Genomic DNA, 16,668 nt, shown 5'->3' on the forward strand with positions numbered 1-16,668 from the left:
TTGTCGGAATTCCGTCGATAATCAATCTGTAAACTCCATTCCTGTAGTGTTTGATGAATTTATGATATTCAAATTATTTAAGAATTGTAAATCGCAAGGGTTAAAAGGATGACATACATATATATATATAGGGAAATGTCCAAAAGAGAAGTTTGTTGAGTGTCAGTAACCCCAACCCTATGATATACACCCACCGCAGGAGAGAGTGTTTGATGACCAGCAATCCCCTTGCTGTCAGATTAAACTTTCGAAAACCAGCAACTTTGAAGAGCGGAAAACGACGAAACCTATTTTTGTCCCTATTATGTTTTCTTTCAATTTGTTTTAGCTCTGCCAATTTAATGTTATCTTCAGTGAACTCTGCTTTTTTCGAGTTAGTATTCGATTTCTTTCATGATGTTTATGTAGGGCATTGAAGGTCTAAAATGGAAAATCATCAATTTTGTAAGACATTTGATTTCCTACATAATCCATACGAAAGAAAACTTATCTTTTAAAGACACAAAAATTGAGACGCATTTATTATCGTGAAATTTTTTAAAAGTATCAACAATTTAGGTTGCAAAAGGAAGTGTTGCTAAATTAAGAACAATTAACTAAATCTTTTTATTTTTTAGGACTCTTTTATTTGCGCTCTCTAATTTTAATTGGGACACTAACAATAGGGATACTTTTTGAAGCGTTGGTGGTATATTTAAAACACAAATTAGCATCCATATAAATTGCATTCAAATTGTTCTTAATGGTTTTTTTTTTTTTTTTTTCTTTCTGCATGCAGTGGTTATACTTCATTCTAAAAATTTGTACAATGTCCAGCCTCTGCACATGCACAGATGCCGTTACGTTAGATTTTGAATTGCAATGGAGAATTTGGGTCAAACTATATAGTGCTTTATAGATTCATTTAATTATTTCATTACCAAAATCCATCCATCTGAATACACCCATGTCTGAGAAAATAAAAGACTAGCAGAATCATCAATTTCCGAATCTCTCTTTCAGAATCTTCACTCCCATATACCTATCACACAAAATCAAAGCACACACATATGTACATTAAAATCATGCAAAAATGTAATATGATACATGCATGTCTAAAATGGAAATATATCTATAGACATTACCTGCCGAGCATCATAACAGTGGCTTGAGGATTAGTTCCAGGAGAGTCACGAAAGGTGGATCCATCAATAACACGCAATGCATCAATCCCAGTAACCCGATAATCCGAATCCACAACCCGTCCCATCTGGCATCCCCCGTGGTAATGCCAGATGGTCATGACTGTGTCCTTGCAATACTGCTCCAACGAGGTGGAGACGTTAGCATGGTGGGGGAGGAGGTTGATGGGCGAGCTAGCGGTCATGTTTAGGAGGATGGGGAGGGAGAGGTAGTCGTATCTGAAGGGCGCCATGGGCCTCGACTGGATGACCCTCTCAATCACCCTCAGGCCCTCCACGCATCTCTGGAGGTCCTGAGGGTGTTGGAAGTAGTTGAATGTGACGGAAGGGTTGTCGTTAGGGTTCGTGTTTATGAGGTTTAGGTGGCCTTGGGAGAGGGGCCCTCGAACTTTCTCGAGGATGAATCCACCGTTGAAAACGATGGGGTCTAGGGCTTCCATGGCTGCGATTGCTTTGGCTAGGGCTTCTGGAGTCCTTTGCTTTGGTGGTAATGTTGAGAACTGACCAATCTACATCAACATAATTCATGAAATTAATTGTTACATGTTCATGTATGTGGTGGATATGTGTCGAATTAGATGTGTAACGTTTTTAATCTTGTGAATTGATTTAGTGTAACATAGGCACATGCGCCCAACGACTTTGGGAATGGACTTAAGATATGAAAAGGGCCCTCAAAATAGTTATATGCCACAACTAAATTTCTAATTTAAAAGGCCCCATAATTTAAATCATTAAGTTGAAGGTAAACTTACTAAAGAAACTTACCCTTGGAGAGAAGATTCCAAAGTCTCTTTGGGTGGAGCCGCCAGCAAAGTTTTCTCCGCTGGCGGCTTCGATATAGCTCCCGTAGGAGGTAATCCCGACGACTTGAATCAAGGACACCTCCACCGGAGCCGGCGACGGAATATATATGGCGTTCATTGGGTTGTCGGCCATGCCTTGGCCCACTGAAGGCTGGTCCAAAACAACTGTTATATTATGGGCCTTGAGGTGGTCCATTGGGCCCACCCCACTTAGCATTAGTAGCTGTGGGCTCCCAATCGCCCCTGCTGATAATATTACCTCATTCTTTTCTCCATCATTTAAATAAGCTATGTGGTTATTTCCAGAAGCGTCTCTAAATATCACCCCATGAGCTGATGGCCTCTTCCTCCCTGTTCACAATTTTAAATATCAATTACTACTATATTAAATAAATTTGTATAGTAGTAGTATTTTTTTTAAGAGAAAAAAATTAGTTACACATTCGAATTTTAAGAGCTGAATACTATATCTAAGCATCATTAATAAAATGGGAAAATTATCAAAGAAAACCATAAAGTTTGATCAATATCTATTTAATCCTGTAACTTTTTAAAAATTAGTATCATTTAAATTATAACTTTAGCTTAATCTTATATTCAATATTTTTTCATACTAATCAATAACTTTTATAAGTAATATACAAATTTGTAAAAAAAATCATGGATTTAGACTTCCACGTACACATTTTCCTTCAAGTACAAATAAATGAGACAATTAAGAAAAAAATCAAAATTGTGACATAACTAATTGACTAGTATTTTTTAAAATTGTGTGATTGACTAGAATTTGAGTAATCTTAATGATTTTTCCGGCCATTTGCTCTAATAAAATAAAAAAGAGGAGGATACCTGTAGTTGTGAAGAGAATCTTATGGACAGAAGCATGCAACATGACGGTAATGCCCTTGGGGTTGGCATACTCCAAAAGATCCGCCGCCGTGTGGCGCCGCCCCTCCCCGTCGAAGATGGTCCCGCCGACCTTCGTCCCGATCAAATGATCATACGTGAACCCATTATAAGGACTAACACCGGTCTGCAGCAGTCCATCCCTGACCGCCGTCTGCCACTGCCTCATCGGCGGCTGAAACGCCACCACCTTCTCCGCCCACCGATACGACTCGTTGACGAGGCGGCTGTCCCAGCCGACGCCAGCGACGTACCTGGAGGAGGCGCGCGTGTAGAAGCCGGCGTTGATGCAGCTGCCGCCTCCGAGGACGCGGGCGCGGGCGTTGATGACGCCGTCTTCGGAGACGAAGCGCTGGGAGGGTGAGGAGGGGGAGAGGTCGGAGAGGGCTCTCCCGAAGGAGGAGAGGTTGGTGATGTTGGGGTTTCCGTAGGGGGACCCCCCGCGCTCGAGGAGGAGCACGGTGGAGTTGTGGGAGAGGGTGGCGGCGAGGGGGCAGCCCGCGGTGCCGCCGCCGATGATGATGTAGTCGTAGTAGGAGAGTGGCGGAGCGGAGGTTGCTTGGTGTAGGAAACTATAGTTTGGAGCTGAAATGTTTTACCACATGAAAATTTTAATGCATCTTTACTAGTACTATGATTTAATGTCAAAAAGATATTATTACTAATATAGTAATGAAGTTATATAAATGAAGATATTAGTACAAGATTGATAATCCAAAGTTGGGGTACATTTGTTTTTAACTTCAATTCAAGTATAAGTACTTGCGCATTCTATATTTTTAAGGCACCAATTGACTATCTTGTCTAAATGAATGCCCATAATTGACTCTTTCACTAAATATACTTTTCGAACGAAATTATATGTAATGTGTGTGTATATATCTATGTAGCAATCAGCTATGACTCTAATTTGATTATATAAAGCTAAAAATGTATGATTGATAACAGTAGAGTATAATTAATGTTCCTTGGGAAGAAGTAGTTGGACAGTTTGTGGCTTCTGTGGAGCATAATTAATAAAAAGGGACATAATCTAGTTACATATATCTGTGAAGAATATTTATGGACCGAAATGGAGTAGCTCGTAGATGCCAGCAAATTAATGAATTAGTGAAAATTAGTTAAATTTACCGGTATAAATACAAGTTATTAAATGAATTATGTTTACAAATTACAAAATGAAATCAGAGTGAGAAATGGAAAAGAAAACCGTTACTTGTAGATGCAAACCAAGTAATGCAGTAGTGATAACTAGTTAAAAACATAAGTATATATAAATCAAGGTGCAAAATATTAAAGAAAACATATTTCAATAGCATTGATTTTGAAATGATCCACTACTACTTCAATCAGGTTTCAGTCAAAACAAAATCGTAAGTAGGTGAACATATGAAAAAAAATCTTACAAAAAAAAGAGATATGGAAATTAAATGCAGAAAATGAAAACAAAAAATGTAAAGGAAATATTTAGAGTTAAATAATATACCTGGCTCTGATGAGCAGAAGCTATGAAAGAGCAGAATCTCAGCAAAGGCAGCAAAGAACAATCTCCACAGCCAAAAACCCATGATCTCAAATTCTGAATTTGCAAACTATAAAATTTTAGCTCTTCCTTTCTTTTTTTGACTTTTTAACTTGTGAAAAGTGATTTATCTAAATAGTTCAGAGAATATAAAGCTCATATATTATATAGTATGTATAAAGTAGTATATATATAAGGGTTGAATTATTGAATCAGGAGAAGAGCAAGAATTGAGATGGGTTACTAGAGCTCACTAAAAGTTTGGAGAATGAAAAGATGGTTGGTGGTTAAAAGTTTGAAGATCATGGGTTAGCAAAATTCAAGAATTATGTACATTTTTTTTGGAGGCATTTATATAATGACACGCTCACAGTCATATAAATATATACGCACCTGAATTAGTGGCAATTTAATTGGAGGGTGGGTGTGGGGGGTTTTACAGTGTTGCATGCTGCTTTTTGAGGTGTATATGTGTAGTAGCTACAAGGAAATAATACTCTCAATGAGCAGAAATTTCTGTTAGGTTATTTATTAATATAAAGTGATTTCAGGTCTTGGGGTGTTATACATGGTGAGGAAAATATTCAGGAATTATTGTTAATTGGAGTGTGCATTCTGGTTGGAAGTATAAAAAATGGCTATTAAGTAGTTACTGAATTAATTGTCAGTTAATGCTCAAATTTCCTCTAATTTTAACATGGTCTTTGATAACGTTGCAATAATGACTTTTGATCGCCTTAACAAACATCACATCATAATACAACAATATTAACTTGGATTATTTGCCTGAAAGTTATTTTTTATTTTTCACCTGACCTTTATTTTTTTAATACAAGTACATGAACTTTGAAATTTTATGGTTTTCCCGAAACAAATAAAAAACCAACATGGTGGCTGCACAAGTTAACTAATTAATTAGCAATGTATACATACATTGTAACAATGTTACTTTGAAACTTTCAATTATCAATATTTCACTGCTCAAAAGAGAATAGGGTGGTCAAACTCAAGTTGATATAATACTAGTATTAGAGATGGCTTGTGGAAAATATGAAAGGTCCCATCACATTTCAAGACTTACAAGGATAAATAATTAAATATACAATACAAACTGAAAATTCCAGTTAAAGAGACTTCCAAGATGAATACAAAGATACTAATTACATTATAAAATATCAACCAAAAAGACATATATAATAATCAATGGCACACCATTTATCTCTACATACTTGAATGCATATATAACATTCTCTTGAGGTACTAGGATGACTTTAATTTGGCCTAGTGTGGTAGGCCAAACATAGCAACAATAGAGGTGATGCTGTGGCTAATACAGACTGTTGTATGTGCAGCATGTAGCAACAATGGAGGCGATGCAAATCACTAGGGAAGGAAGTAGGGTGATGTTTAAGAGCTTACTCTCCCCTATGAACCCGGCAAGGGTGATCGTCGCATCAGCAACAACTCGCGCAAGCGTCCCAGCTTCGGTCGACAGAAGGCCACCATTGTACGTCCCCCGGGAAAGTCTCGACGACATTACTCTGGACAGGAGAGACAAATTGACTCCTGAAACAACAAACCACAGCAGAGTGTTAAAATTATCACAGTTTCTGGGTAAGTTTTAAACTAAATGAAAATGAAATGGTTTCAGACTACTGCAAATATTAAAAAACAAGTTGAAACTACTGTTATGGCCTGCTTTGTTTTCAATCATTCACATAAATATTTTGATGATTGAAGTAGAAAATGTTTCAAAATATTTGCTTTACCTTCCAACACTTCAGCAGAGACAAACATGACTAGGCCTGCTACGACATATTGTGGCACAGAATATGGGACAATAAAGTTGAAGCTGAATAGTATACCCAGGAAGACCACAATTTCAGATGCCATCAATATTTGCCTGCAAAGAGTTCATCGTGTAATGCTTAGTTGGGTTGAAAATCTCATCTAGAACACACCAACCATTATGACATAGAGATTGAGGGACTAAAATTATTAAACATCAGATTTTAGAACAGAGTACAAATAAAATGGATCATATCCAATGCAGCACTTATGAACAAAATAGAAGTGTGGGTCTGACTAATCATGGTTCTTATGATGCATTGATGTATCATAAGGTGATTTGCACTTTATGGTTAGATTTCTAAAACCCAATGGTGGTGTTCGCTTTCCTAGATAAAATAGTACCAAGATATACTCTAGGATTGAGTTGCGAGATTATTTTAGTTGGAGGGGGTTAGCTATGACTAATTATCCCATGATTATCCATACATGATTGGGTTGTGGGATTGAATCTCATGAACCAAACAAACAACATATTTAATCTCGAGATGCAATCTTGCAAACCGGACACCCCCGATGAGTATACAACAAACGCATGACATGTTATGGCAAGTTCTTTATATGAAATATTTGATGTTGTTGCTCAAGAAGAAACATATAAGGCTGATCATTTAATCTTGGCCAAATGGGACAACTGGAGCCCCACACCTAAATAGCTGAATATCATCACTGTTCCATCGTTATTTAAGTGGACACTAGTTCAAACTTGATCTGAAAAATGCTGCTCCAGTTTGAGTAAGAAACAGAAGAAATTAATTAGTAATGGCTCAAGGAAAACGGAATACCAGGTCACAACTATAAATATGAATTTTGTGGCATGCAAATAGAAATTCTCTGACAATACATGTACGACTCAGCTTTCTATGGTTTTTTCTTATCCACTAGTGGCATTTGAATCTGTTTAGAGAAGTTGAGAAAAAGTCCAATGCCTTATATCATAACACATATCCAAGGTCTGGCAAGGCGGGAAAAGAATTACCTGTCCTCGAACATGTTGCTTATGTAACTCCCAACAACAATGTTTACCGGTAGAACTGTTAGACCTAGACAGGCAAGAAATATGGACACGGTGCTTGTGGTCCAACCAAAATAGTATGTTGTAACAACACTTGATTCTGAAAGTAGGATCTCCATAGCATATTTGAGCATAAAGTAAATAAGCAATTGAACCTGCACAATAGTATGTAGAACCTTCATGAGACTGGGAAAGCATGATATCCACATCCAATCTAGGATGGGTGAGGGATATATTATTATTGGGAGAAAAAGGTTTTATAAAAATATTAGTACTATCATCTATGCATATACTATTGAAGTTATTTATTCTTTTCAGTAGAGCTGCCCTAGAGAACTCATACATTCCCTGGCAGCATATAAATCGGTCCAGCTCAAGAACAGATACTGCTTTCATGATGTTCCTTCTAATTATCAACAATTACTCAAATTATTTGAGATACAGTCAGACTGTTTGTATTAGTACACACTTCTAGTAACAACATAGAACGGCTATAACATTTTCTCAAATCATCTTCTATATCTCAATGTAAGAAAATGGCTTGGTAATTTAGCTTTCTAAACAGAATTACTCTAGTAAGAGTGAAAGTTAGTTTGTTACCTTTACAGAAGGTGTAAGCAGCCTGTAAGCTGATGCTAGTGAGTTGGCTGGTCGGCGAGATTCCTCTGAAGCCTCCTCACTTTCTTCATCCCCCTCTTCATCTTCTTCATTCTCAATTGACTTCAGAAGTAATGGTTGTGCAGGACCAATCTCAAGAGAGACTTGTTCTTCTGGTCAAAACAATTAAGAAAAAAATATCATTTATTTTATTACAGGGGTGCAAAATACAGTATAATTTGAATTTTAGAAAGAGATAAACAAAGGAGTTTTTATAAGCATTTGATATGAGTGAATTGTTTTCTCTTTACAATGAATCACAAAAACTAGCCCCATTTTGCATTCTGACTAACAGACACAGCAAGATTTGAACTATCATCAAGTAATAAGCATTGCTGAAAATATAGAATATACATGTAAAAATTCACATTCTCCGAACTTTTGATGATACCAGAAACAAACTCCATTAGTGGGACATGAGCTTCATGTGAAACTGAGGTTTCCAAAATAAGGTGCTCAATATCTGATTGATTTTTAATTCTGATCACGACTATTATTGGAGGATCAATTCTAATCTTCACTTAATATTACGAGAATAGTTTTTATTTATGCCTACTAACATGATATCAAGTAAGTAACAACAGGATTGTTGGTTTCTTTCACACCCTATAGAAGACTCTACAACCAGTCATGTTACATTTGTTTTGTTTACCCAGCGAAAATGGAAGAACTGAATCAAGCACTATGAAAGATATGATACCGGTGTTGGGTTCCTGCGGGATGGGATCGACTTCGGTATCACGAGCAGGTTCCCTAAATGTGATCCACAGCAACACTAGATACAATAACCAAAGCACAGCCATCACCCAACCAGGCAAAGTCTCCTGATTAAAAGTGATTTTATAGATCTTGAATTTGATTTGAAGTAACCCGGCTAATGCCGGGCCACATGCCATTCCTAGAGCACTAGCACTGACAAACCCTGCTGAGGCCTGCATGCGATATTTAAGTGGCACACAGTCGCTAATGTAACGTCGGTTAACTGCTCTGGCAGAACCCAACCTGCATATTCATTTAATGGAGCAGGAACTTAACTTAGAAATATATCCAAGTCAATTACATCAGTTCAGTAATTGTAGGGAACAATCAGATAGTATAAATAAAATATCAAATTCATTATGGCAGTTAAGGCCACCATTATTGTCACAACAAAGATTCATTATCACCATCAATTTATTGGATCGGAGTTTCATATTTCAGTTTGTTGATAGCAAATGTTAAACTACGATCTCTTAGTGGGAAAAGTAAGTTAACAATTTATAACTTTGACAATGCAAAATATTAAACCCCTAATAATCCATTATGGGGTCATTTTGAGTTGTCTCTAGAATTTAATAATCTGTGGATTAGGAAACATTAATTTTGTAGTATGGAACTATGGATACCTTTAATTGGTAGCACAAAGAGGATCAATCAAGGACGCCTTAGAGGACAAACACTGCTAGCATCTATAGACCTATAATCTAGCATGAGCAAGACAGTTCTCAAAAAGAAAGTAGCATTGATATAACAGCACCAAGGATATTCTGCAAAAAATAGGAAAATATGACATATGCCCAAAGAGAAATTAACAGTGCCAGATCGAGTTACCACAGGCAGATGAAAACACATACACACGTGCACAACACACACACATATGATACTTACCCACAAAGTAGTCTTCCAATCAGAAGTACAGCTATTGAATTGACATCGTAAGCCATTGCATACATAACATTTCCTGCACAAAGAACTAAGCTGCTAAATACAAGAGGTCCAAAGTATGACTTGTTAGACCAAGCACTCAAATACACAGAGGAAAATATCTGTGCGATCGCCATTGCTCCAATTATAACACCACAGACTGTCGGTGCTGCCCCAAGGCTCATAGAGTAATCATCAGCTGTCGGTACAATAATGTATGTATTGATCATGTAGAGAAATGTGCTTGCTAAGTTTAGAAGAAGTGACATGAAATGATATCTTTCTTCACTTGGAGGTTCCTCGGCAGCAGAAGGCAACTCTTCATGCATGATAAATGCATGTTGTGCCAAAAAGTTGAGAAAATGTGTAGAGTGTGTTAATCTGTCGGAAGCTGCTTTTATGGCGTCAACGACAGGATCCTGCAGATTTATTCTCCATGAGAAGATGAAATGAGAAGTGATTGCATGATAGTGAAGTACACTAATAGATTCAGAAGATATGGTCAACCTAACTGATCATATATAGATAAGTAGGACGCGTGAATACCTGGAGTGGAAGAGCGGGCTGGTCGTATATAGATAAGTAGCTTCCCTGACGGTCTTGAAGATCTCCAAGATTTCGAGAAATTGCTCCAACAACAGCTCCAAGTCCCTGCAATCACTGGTCAAGTCAGCCAAGATCTGTTCCATATTTTAATATAATTGCCAAGCTCCACAATATTAAAGTAAAATGTCAGGAAAAAACTATCAAAAGTATGGACAAGGAAAAGTAGCCAAAGGATACAATCTATATCCATATAAGCATATTACCACATGCTTGAAGACTTGCTGAAGTTGGGAATAAGGATGGTTCGCACGTGTTTTCACATAGTAATCGGTGAACTTGTATCGCAGTCGCTTATCAAACTTCTTAAGGATCTTCCGCAGACCAATGGCATTCATTTCAACAAAAAAGAGTAGCTTCAAGAGATCTCGCCCCACTTCTCTGTAGGCTTCACGTAGATCAGATATTTTGGAAATATCAGGCTCCTCTTGAAGAGAGTCCTGTTCCTTGTTAAGCTGGGAAATCCTGCTTGCTAGAATGCCTTGTTGTTCTAACATAAATAGAACAATTTTTTCAATCTGGAAGGAGAACAAAAGATTTACTAAGTTCTGATGTAAACAATTGAGCATACATAGAGCTGTTAGATTTGTCTTATTCTCAAGCACTTTTGTTAAAAATGCTAGGCTTCACTTGTCCAGATGCACAACTTCTTTATGGTACAAAAAATAGACAATAACACACACACACACACACACACACCCAACAGAGAGGCAGATAAGATCTTGTATTTTCCATAGAAAACATGAAGTTTTATTACATAGAAACAGAAAACGTGGAAAAGGTGAAAAAAACAAAACAGCAGATCTCCTTCCCCTACTGTTTTTCTTTAAAAATTCTACAAGTTCTGAGGTCATTTGTAACTTCGTCAACACACGAGTGGAATGTGAATTTTTCAATTTTTTAGGCTTAATTCCTGCCAGGCACCTGATACAGGTAGAGTGCACCATTTACAGCAATATGGTTGTACCTCTAATACAGGTACAAATTCTAGTAGAAATAACTATACTGGCAGAATAGTATGAGATGAAAGACTGATATGTCATGTCATGGACTCATGTCCACGAGAAAAAAATTTGAGATCATATATTTAAGGAACATCTAACATTCTCGTAGAAAAAAAATATCAACTTAAGGCAACATTTGTTATGGAACTATGTTCCATAAGGTATATGAAGTTTGATTACCTGAGTATCCAGCATTCTTGAGAAATCCTTGAGAGCGTTTCGGTGATCCAATGCTCCAGATTCAATTTGAGTAGTGTACTGCTTAACTTTTTTCTTCATTAGTTTGTAGTTGATGTAGAATCTGTACGATATCAAAATATTTCAAACTACAGCTAGCACAAAAACACCTACAACATATGCAGTATGTTTCATCATGAGTTGTGATCCTATTCTCATCTGACTGCATAGGCTTCCCACTTTTACAGGTTTCTCCGGGCAATAGTTTACATGAAGAATAACTCCCCAAATCCACTTAGTAACCATTCATAAGCCTTACAAGGATATGTAAATTGGCTACTACTTTTTGTCAACCATTAAAACAACTGTCTGCAACTCTGTATAAGTTTTTTTATAAAAACAAACTGTATTTATAAGTTAAACAACTATAATTCCCTCAATAGACTCTCAGCTTAACAAACAACAAGACTGTAAATAATTGCATACCTTTGCCATTCTTGGATTTGTCTTTCCTTCAACCTTTTCCCGAATTCAACCATCTTTATCTGCATCAGAATGAGAGAAAAATAGAGAAAATCAACTAAAGTTGTAAAGGATGCCGGTAACAGCTTCTCGGCTTCCAAGTGCTAATAAGAGAGAAAACATAACTACTGAATTTGAGATCAAATCCACACCAGAAAAAAAAAACGAAAAAAATGTGTTGTAGAAGAGCGGCTTCAACATAATGGCTGCAGATATTACTCTCTTACCACACGATAAATTAAATTGTTGAAGAGATAAGCCACAAACAACTAGCTCCAGAATCTTCTGTATATCTCAAACAATTACTCCACAAGAGTTGAGATCCAAAGATAAAATGATTGCTCTGCCACTCAAGCGCTGATCGGAAACCAATCTTATCATCAACTCTAAAATTGCAAGCTAAACATACATTCAGGGGCAACAAAGAGGCTACTACTATATTTCTGACGTAATAGTCGATGTCGCCGGAAATCGAAGTGGCTTGAATTAGATGAGCATCAACAAACAAATATCAACTCAATTTTGATGCGTAGGTAGTTGAGTAGTTCAACTCACAGGAATCAGTCGGTATTCTAATCAAACTTGATCAGCTATGCAAGTAATTGGTGGCTGATGCAGAATTGAAGTATAGTTGTCAGCATATAGAGATAGTCAAGAGCAACGATTATGAAATACTCCTATTTTACGAGTGAAATGGATAGCTAATCGAAGTTTTAATTTTCTTTTTTCCCTTCAATCATTGTAGGACCCATAACTGGGTAGTATATATGATCACGAAATGTTTGCTATTTATATTACTAAATTAACCCCATGACATGACGACAATAAACTCGTAATTAGACTAGAGTGCATTTTTAATGTCTGAATTTTGTCCCCCCTTTCAATGATGTAGGCTGTAGACCGATCCACACAGAGATGTTAAGAGATTTTATTTTATATATTAAATAAAAAAAATATTTATTTTATAAAAATATGAGTTTTTTTTTTTAAATAGCAATTCATTTTATTTTAGTTCGTTCTTTAAAAATAGCGACTTTCAAACTTTTTATTTTAGAAAATCTGTACACCCTCATACATCAATTTATTTATCACTTATAAGTTAGTATAACATTACAATTAACAATTTAGAGTGGATCTCATAATCCGCTAATATTAACTCTATTATTTTTCTCTCTCTCTTACTTTACTAATTTTTCTCTCCCTCCCCCTCCTCCTTGCTTTACCAAATTGTACATTAAAACTCATACCGTTTCAAACCTTCCTATTTTTAAAAAACGGAGGGAGTATATAATATGAGAATAAATACATAATTGATATTGGTAAAATAAGATAGAGGAGGTGACAAGTAGTAGTTAAAGTAGTGTTAGTGGATAGTGACATTCACGTTATTATAACCCCCTCCGTCTCAGAGAAATAGACGATATTTCTTTTTTGTCCTTCTCTCCGTCTCATAGAAATAGGCCATATTTCTTTTTTGTCCTTCTCTTCTCCCTCCGTCCGTGAATAAGAGTCTCATTACTATCCGACACAGGTTTTAAGAAATGTAAAGAAAAGTGAGTGGAAGAAAGTTAGTGGAATATAGGTCCCACTTGTGTGAGGCCGCTTTATCATTTATACTAGTAATTATGAACCGGGACTCCTATTTGCGGACGGACTAAAATAGAAAAACGGAACTCCTATTCATGGACGGGGGAGTACTTTATAATTTATGGGCCCCACTGTCCATTACAAAATTTCAACTATTTTTTCTCATTGCTTTTATTTTACCAATTATTAAAACACGTGTCAATACCAAATGATCAATTTCTATTGGATGGATGAGTACTATTTATTGAATTGTAATAGTAGGTTACACTGGTATCAGTTGTAAATAAATTGATGTTATGAATAATAAGTTGAGAGAATTTATGGAAATGTTTATATTTTTAAAAAATAGAAAAAATGGATATATTTTTATAAGACAAAGGAATATTAATGTGAAAGAAGACTTTTCTTCAAAAATAAAATTGTATGATATCTTGCGTGGGATAAATAAAAAAATGTGATATAGTATAACATTATTTGCTGTCTTTATTCTTCAAAATTGTCATCACGTTATGATGCTATTTTGCTCTTATTAGCTTGATATTTTTTTGATTTTTGGAAAGTGAGAGAACTATATAGTTTTTCTGTGTGTTGGCATATTCCAAACTTTCCATTAATTATGAACCGTCCATTATTTAGGTTTTCTATTTTTTTATTTGTATACTTCCACGATCCAATAAAAATATGAACATTTAGAATAATACGAGAATTAATATACAATTGGTGAAGTAAACGATAGAAGGAGAAGGGTAGTTGAGTTAGTGTTCGTGGATAGTGTGACATACATTATTATTAGTATTAAATGAGTTGTAATGGTGGATCATAGTGGTATAAGTTGTGAATAAATTGATGTATACGATTAATGAGTTGGAAATAACTTTTCATAAATGGAAATGCTCATATTTTTATGGGACAAACAAAAACAGAAAGTGCATATTTGAATTTTATTTTCTCTCATGTGACTTGCTAAGGAATTGGTGTTCAATTTCAATCATTGTTTAGGAATGTTAATCGGACTAACTCGTTTTGATTGTCGAGCTATTTAGGTTAACTCGTTATGAATTTTTCAGGCTGTAAATTTTTAACTCTAACTGTTATCCACCGCATTTCTAACCCATCAGGCTTTTCAGCCCATAAAGATTTTAAAACAGTCTCTTATAATCAATATTTTCCTTATAATTAATATTTTCCTATATAAATAATTCTAAAGTTTAGTTATTTTTTTCTTGTTAATTATAAAGTTACATAAAATCCATAAATTTTCATGATTATCATTATTAAGTGAAAATGAGTCTTTTTCATCTCGATAAATCAACTAATTAAAGCAATAAATTTCTAATATCATGTCATGTACTCCCTCCGTCTCCAATTAAGAGTCACACTTTTTCATTTTGGTCCGTCCCCAATTAAGAGTCACACTTCATTTTTACCATAAATAGTAAGTAGGTCCCACATTCCACTAACTCAATTCACTCACATTTTATTATAAAACCAATATAAAAAAATGGGTCCCACATTCCACTAACTTTTTCAACCAACTTTTCTTTACATTTCTTAAAACCTGTGCCCGGTCAAAGAGTGACTCCTAGGGACGAAGGGAGTAATTTCAACTGAAGTGCTTAATAAAATTTGATTGCAATAAAAATATTGAGTCATGTGTGCACGAATGTGTACCTTTATCCATGGTGCGAAATTGCGAATATAACTAAAATTGAATTTTTTTCTATTGGTGTCATAAACTCATAATTCATTAGTTTTGATCCCCTGTAAGAGTATTTATAGTAATAAAATAAATACTAAACTATGCATCAAATATAATGCTATTACTATAAAATAGAAATACTATTGAATAATATGATATAATCAGTCATATATTGTAAATTACATGTATTGAATTAATTATACTATTTCCATTATTGAAAAATAAAAACATTTAAAATGGCACAAATTTAATACATAATTAATAAAATGAGATAGAAAAATTGGTAAAACAAAAAAAATAAAATAAAAGAGAGGAAGAGCAAAAATATTCAAAATAGTGTTTAGTAAATTATGCGATACTATCTTGAAATAGAAAACTAAAAAAGAATATATATTTGCAATAGACTGCCTAAAATAATAAAAATATCTATTTTTAAGTACTAGTATAATATTTAATTAATAGAGAAAGGAAAATGATTATAGAATACAGATGTTAAGATTTGATTGGCCAGCAGCATGGTGACATAGTAGCACTCTGGAATCACCTTTCAGACTCTGGAATGCTCCATAATACTCTACCAAAAGAAAAGCACCATTTTCAGGTGTATATATACATAGCTCATCCCATCCCAATCCTCCACAGAAACAAACACTTTGAACGCCATTTCATAGTAGTAATTCACTCGCTCTCATCAATCACCAATCGCAATGTCTCTCATTCCCAGCTTCTTCGGCCGCCGCAGCTCCGATCCTTTCTCCCTCGATCTGTGGGACCCTTTCCGCGACTTGGCCGTGGGGTCCGGCAGCGAGACGTCTCAGTTCGCGGCGACTCGCGTGGACTGGAAGGAGACGCCGGAGGCCCACGTGTTCAAGGCCGACGTGCCCGGCCTCAAGAAGGAGGAGGTCAAAGTGGAGGTGGAGGAAGGGAATGTGCTCCAGATCAGCGGCGAGCGCAGCCGCGAGAAGGAGGAGAAGAATGACACCTGGCACCGCGTCGAGCGGAGCTCTGGCAAATTCCTCCGGCGCTTCCGCCTCCCGGAGAACGCTAAGGCTGATCAGGTTAAGGCGAGCATGGAGAATGGGGTGCTGACCGTGACCGTGCCCAAGGAGGAAGTCAAGAAGCCTCAGGTCAAAGCCATTGATATCTCTGGCTGAGAATATTATCTTCAATTGTGCTTGGAATTTTAATAAGCTATGTATGAATGAAGTGTGTTTCTGGTTTTTATCTCATATGTATGTATCTGATTTGAGTCCGAATGTAATAAAGTGAGTTAAAATAAAATATCATTTGTGCATGTTTGAAGTTTATATTAGGAAAGTAAAAGCAAATTAAGTACTCTTATCTTAGGTAGTAAAACAGTTACTATTGCTAATTACTTATGTGTGGAACAAGTATTCTATTCTTGAGTGACTAATTTATCAGCATAGATCAAAGTTGTATCCATGCTTCCTCTACCTC

The 16,668-nt window shown here is 35.9% G+C and overlaps 3 protein-coding genes across 4 annotated transcripts; 1 reads left to right on the forward strand and 2 right to left on the reverse strand.

Annotated features, from left to right (window-relative positions):
• Positions 1–869: 869 nt before the first annotated feature.
• LOC125214818 (protein HOTHEAD-like) lies at positions 870–4,715 on the reverse strand. Its single transcript, XM_048115982.1, has 5 exons — positions 4,380–4,715; positions 2,837–3,478; positions 1,950–2,338; positions 1,125–1,690; positions 870–1,021 (listed from the first exon to the last, which is right to left on the reverse strand). The coding sequence occupies exons 1-5, from the start codon at positions 4,459–4,461 to the stop codon at positions 979–981; spliced, it is 1,722 nt and encodes a 573-aa protein (XP_047971939.1). The 5' UTR covers positions 4,462–4,715; the 3' UTR covers positions 870–978.
• Positions 4,716–5,454: 739 nt separating this feature from the next.
• On the reverse strand, positions 5,455–12,607 carry LOC125213898 (SPX domain-containing membrane protein At4g22990-like). Of its 2 annotated transcripts, none has more exons than XM_048114686.1 (11): positions 12,152–12,607; positions 11,889–11,947; positions 11,406–11,526; positions 10,428–10,739; positions 10,165–10,269; positions 9,583–10,037; positions 8,636–8,937; positions 7,879–8,048; positions 7,243–7,433; positions 6,185–6,318; positions 5,455–5,981 (listed from the first exon to the last, which is right to left on the reverse strand). In XM_048114686.1, the coding sequence occupies exons 2-11, from the start codon at positions 11,939–11,941 to the stop codon at positions 5,743–5,745; spliced, it is 2,082 nt and encodes a 693-aa protein (XP_047970643.1). In that variant the 5' UTR covers positions 11,942–11,947; positions 12,152–12,607; the 3' UTR covers positions 5,455–5,742. The 2 variants fall into 2 exon arrangements, with proteins under 2 accessions (XP_047970643.1, XP_047970644.1); XM_048114687.1 differs by having other exon boundaries at positions 12,480–12,602.
• A 3,199-nt stretch (positions 12,608–15,806) lies between these two features.
• LOC125211698 (class I heat shock protein-like) lies at positions 15,807–16,504 on the forward strand. Its single transcript, XM_048111602.1, has one exon. The coding sequence runs from the start codon at positions 15,918–15,920 to the stop codon at positions 16,362–16,364; it is 447 nt and encodes a 148-aa protein (XP_047967559.1). The 5' UTR covers positions 15,807–15,917; the 3' UTR covers positions 16,365–16,504.
• Positions 16,505–16,668: the final 164 nt, after the last annotated feature.

This window comes from Salvia hispanica, chromosome 3 (assembly GCF_023119035.1).
Source record: "Salvia hispanica cultivar TCC Black 2014 chromosome 3, UniMelb_Shisp_WGS_1.0, whole genome shotgun sequence".
Classification (NCBI taxonomy): domain Eukaryota; kingdom Viridiplantae; phylum Streptophyta; class Magnoliopsida; order Lamiales; family Lamiaceae; genus Salvia; species Salvia hispanica.

Bases quoted from the DNA above. Each gene is read 5' to 3' on its own strand.
- LOC125214818 (XM_048115982.1), bottom strand. From the start codon at position 4,461: ATGGGTTTTTGGCTGTGGAGATTGTTCTTTGCTGCCTTTGCTGAGATT. The intron at 2,339-2,836 runs GTATCCTCCTCT...AATTGTGAACAG, and splicing joins GATTCTCTTCACAACTACAG to GGAGGAAGAGGCCATCAGCT. The intron at 1,022-1,124 runs GTAATGTCTATA...TTTGTGTGATAG, and splicing joins ACTGTTATGATGCTCGGCAG to GTATATGGGAGTGAAGATTC.
- LOC125213898 (XM_048114686.1), bottom strand. From the start codon at position 11,941: ATGGTTGAATTCGGGAAAAGGTTGAAGGAAAGACAAATCCAAGAATGG. The intron at 10,270-10,427 runs GTAATATGCTTA...CAGTGATTGCAG, and splicing joins AGCAAGTCTTCAAGCATGTG to GGACTTGGAGCTGTTGTTGG. The intron at 5,982-6,184 runs GTAAAGCAAATA...TTGTTGTTTCAG, and splicing joins CTCTGCTGAAGTGTTGGAAG to GAGTCAATTTGTCTCTCCTG.
- LOC125211698 (XM_048111602.1), top strand. From the start codon at position 15,918: ATGTCTCTCATTCCCAGCTTCTTCGGCCGCCGCAGCTCCGATCCTTTC.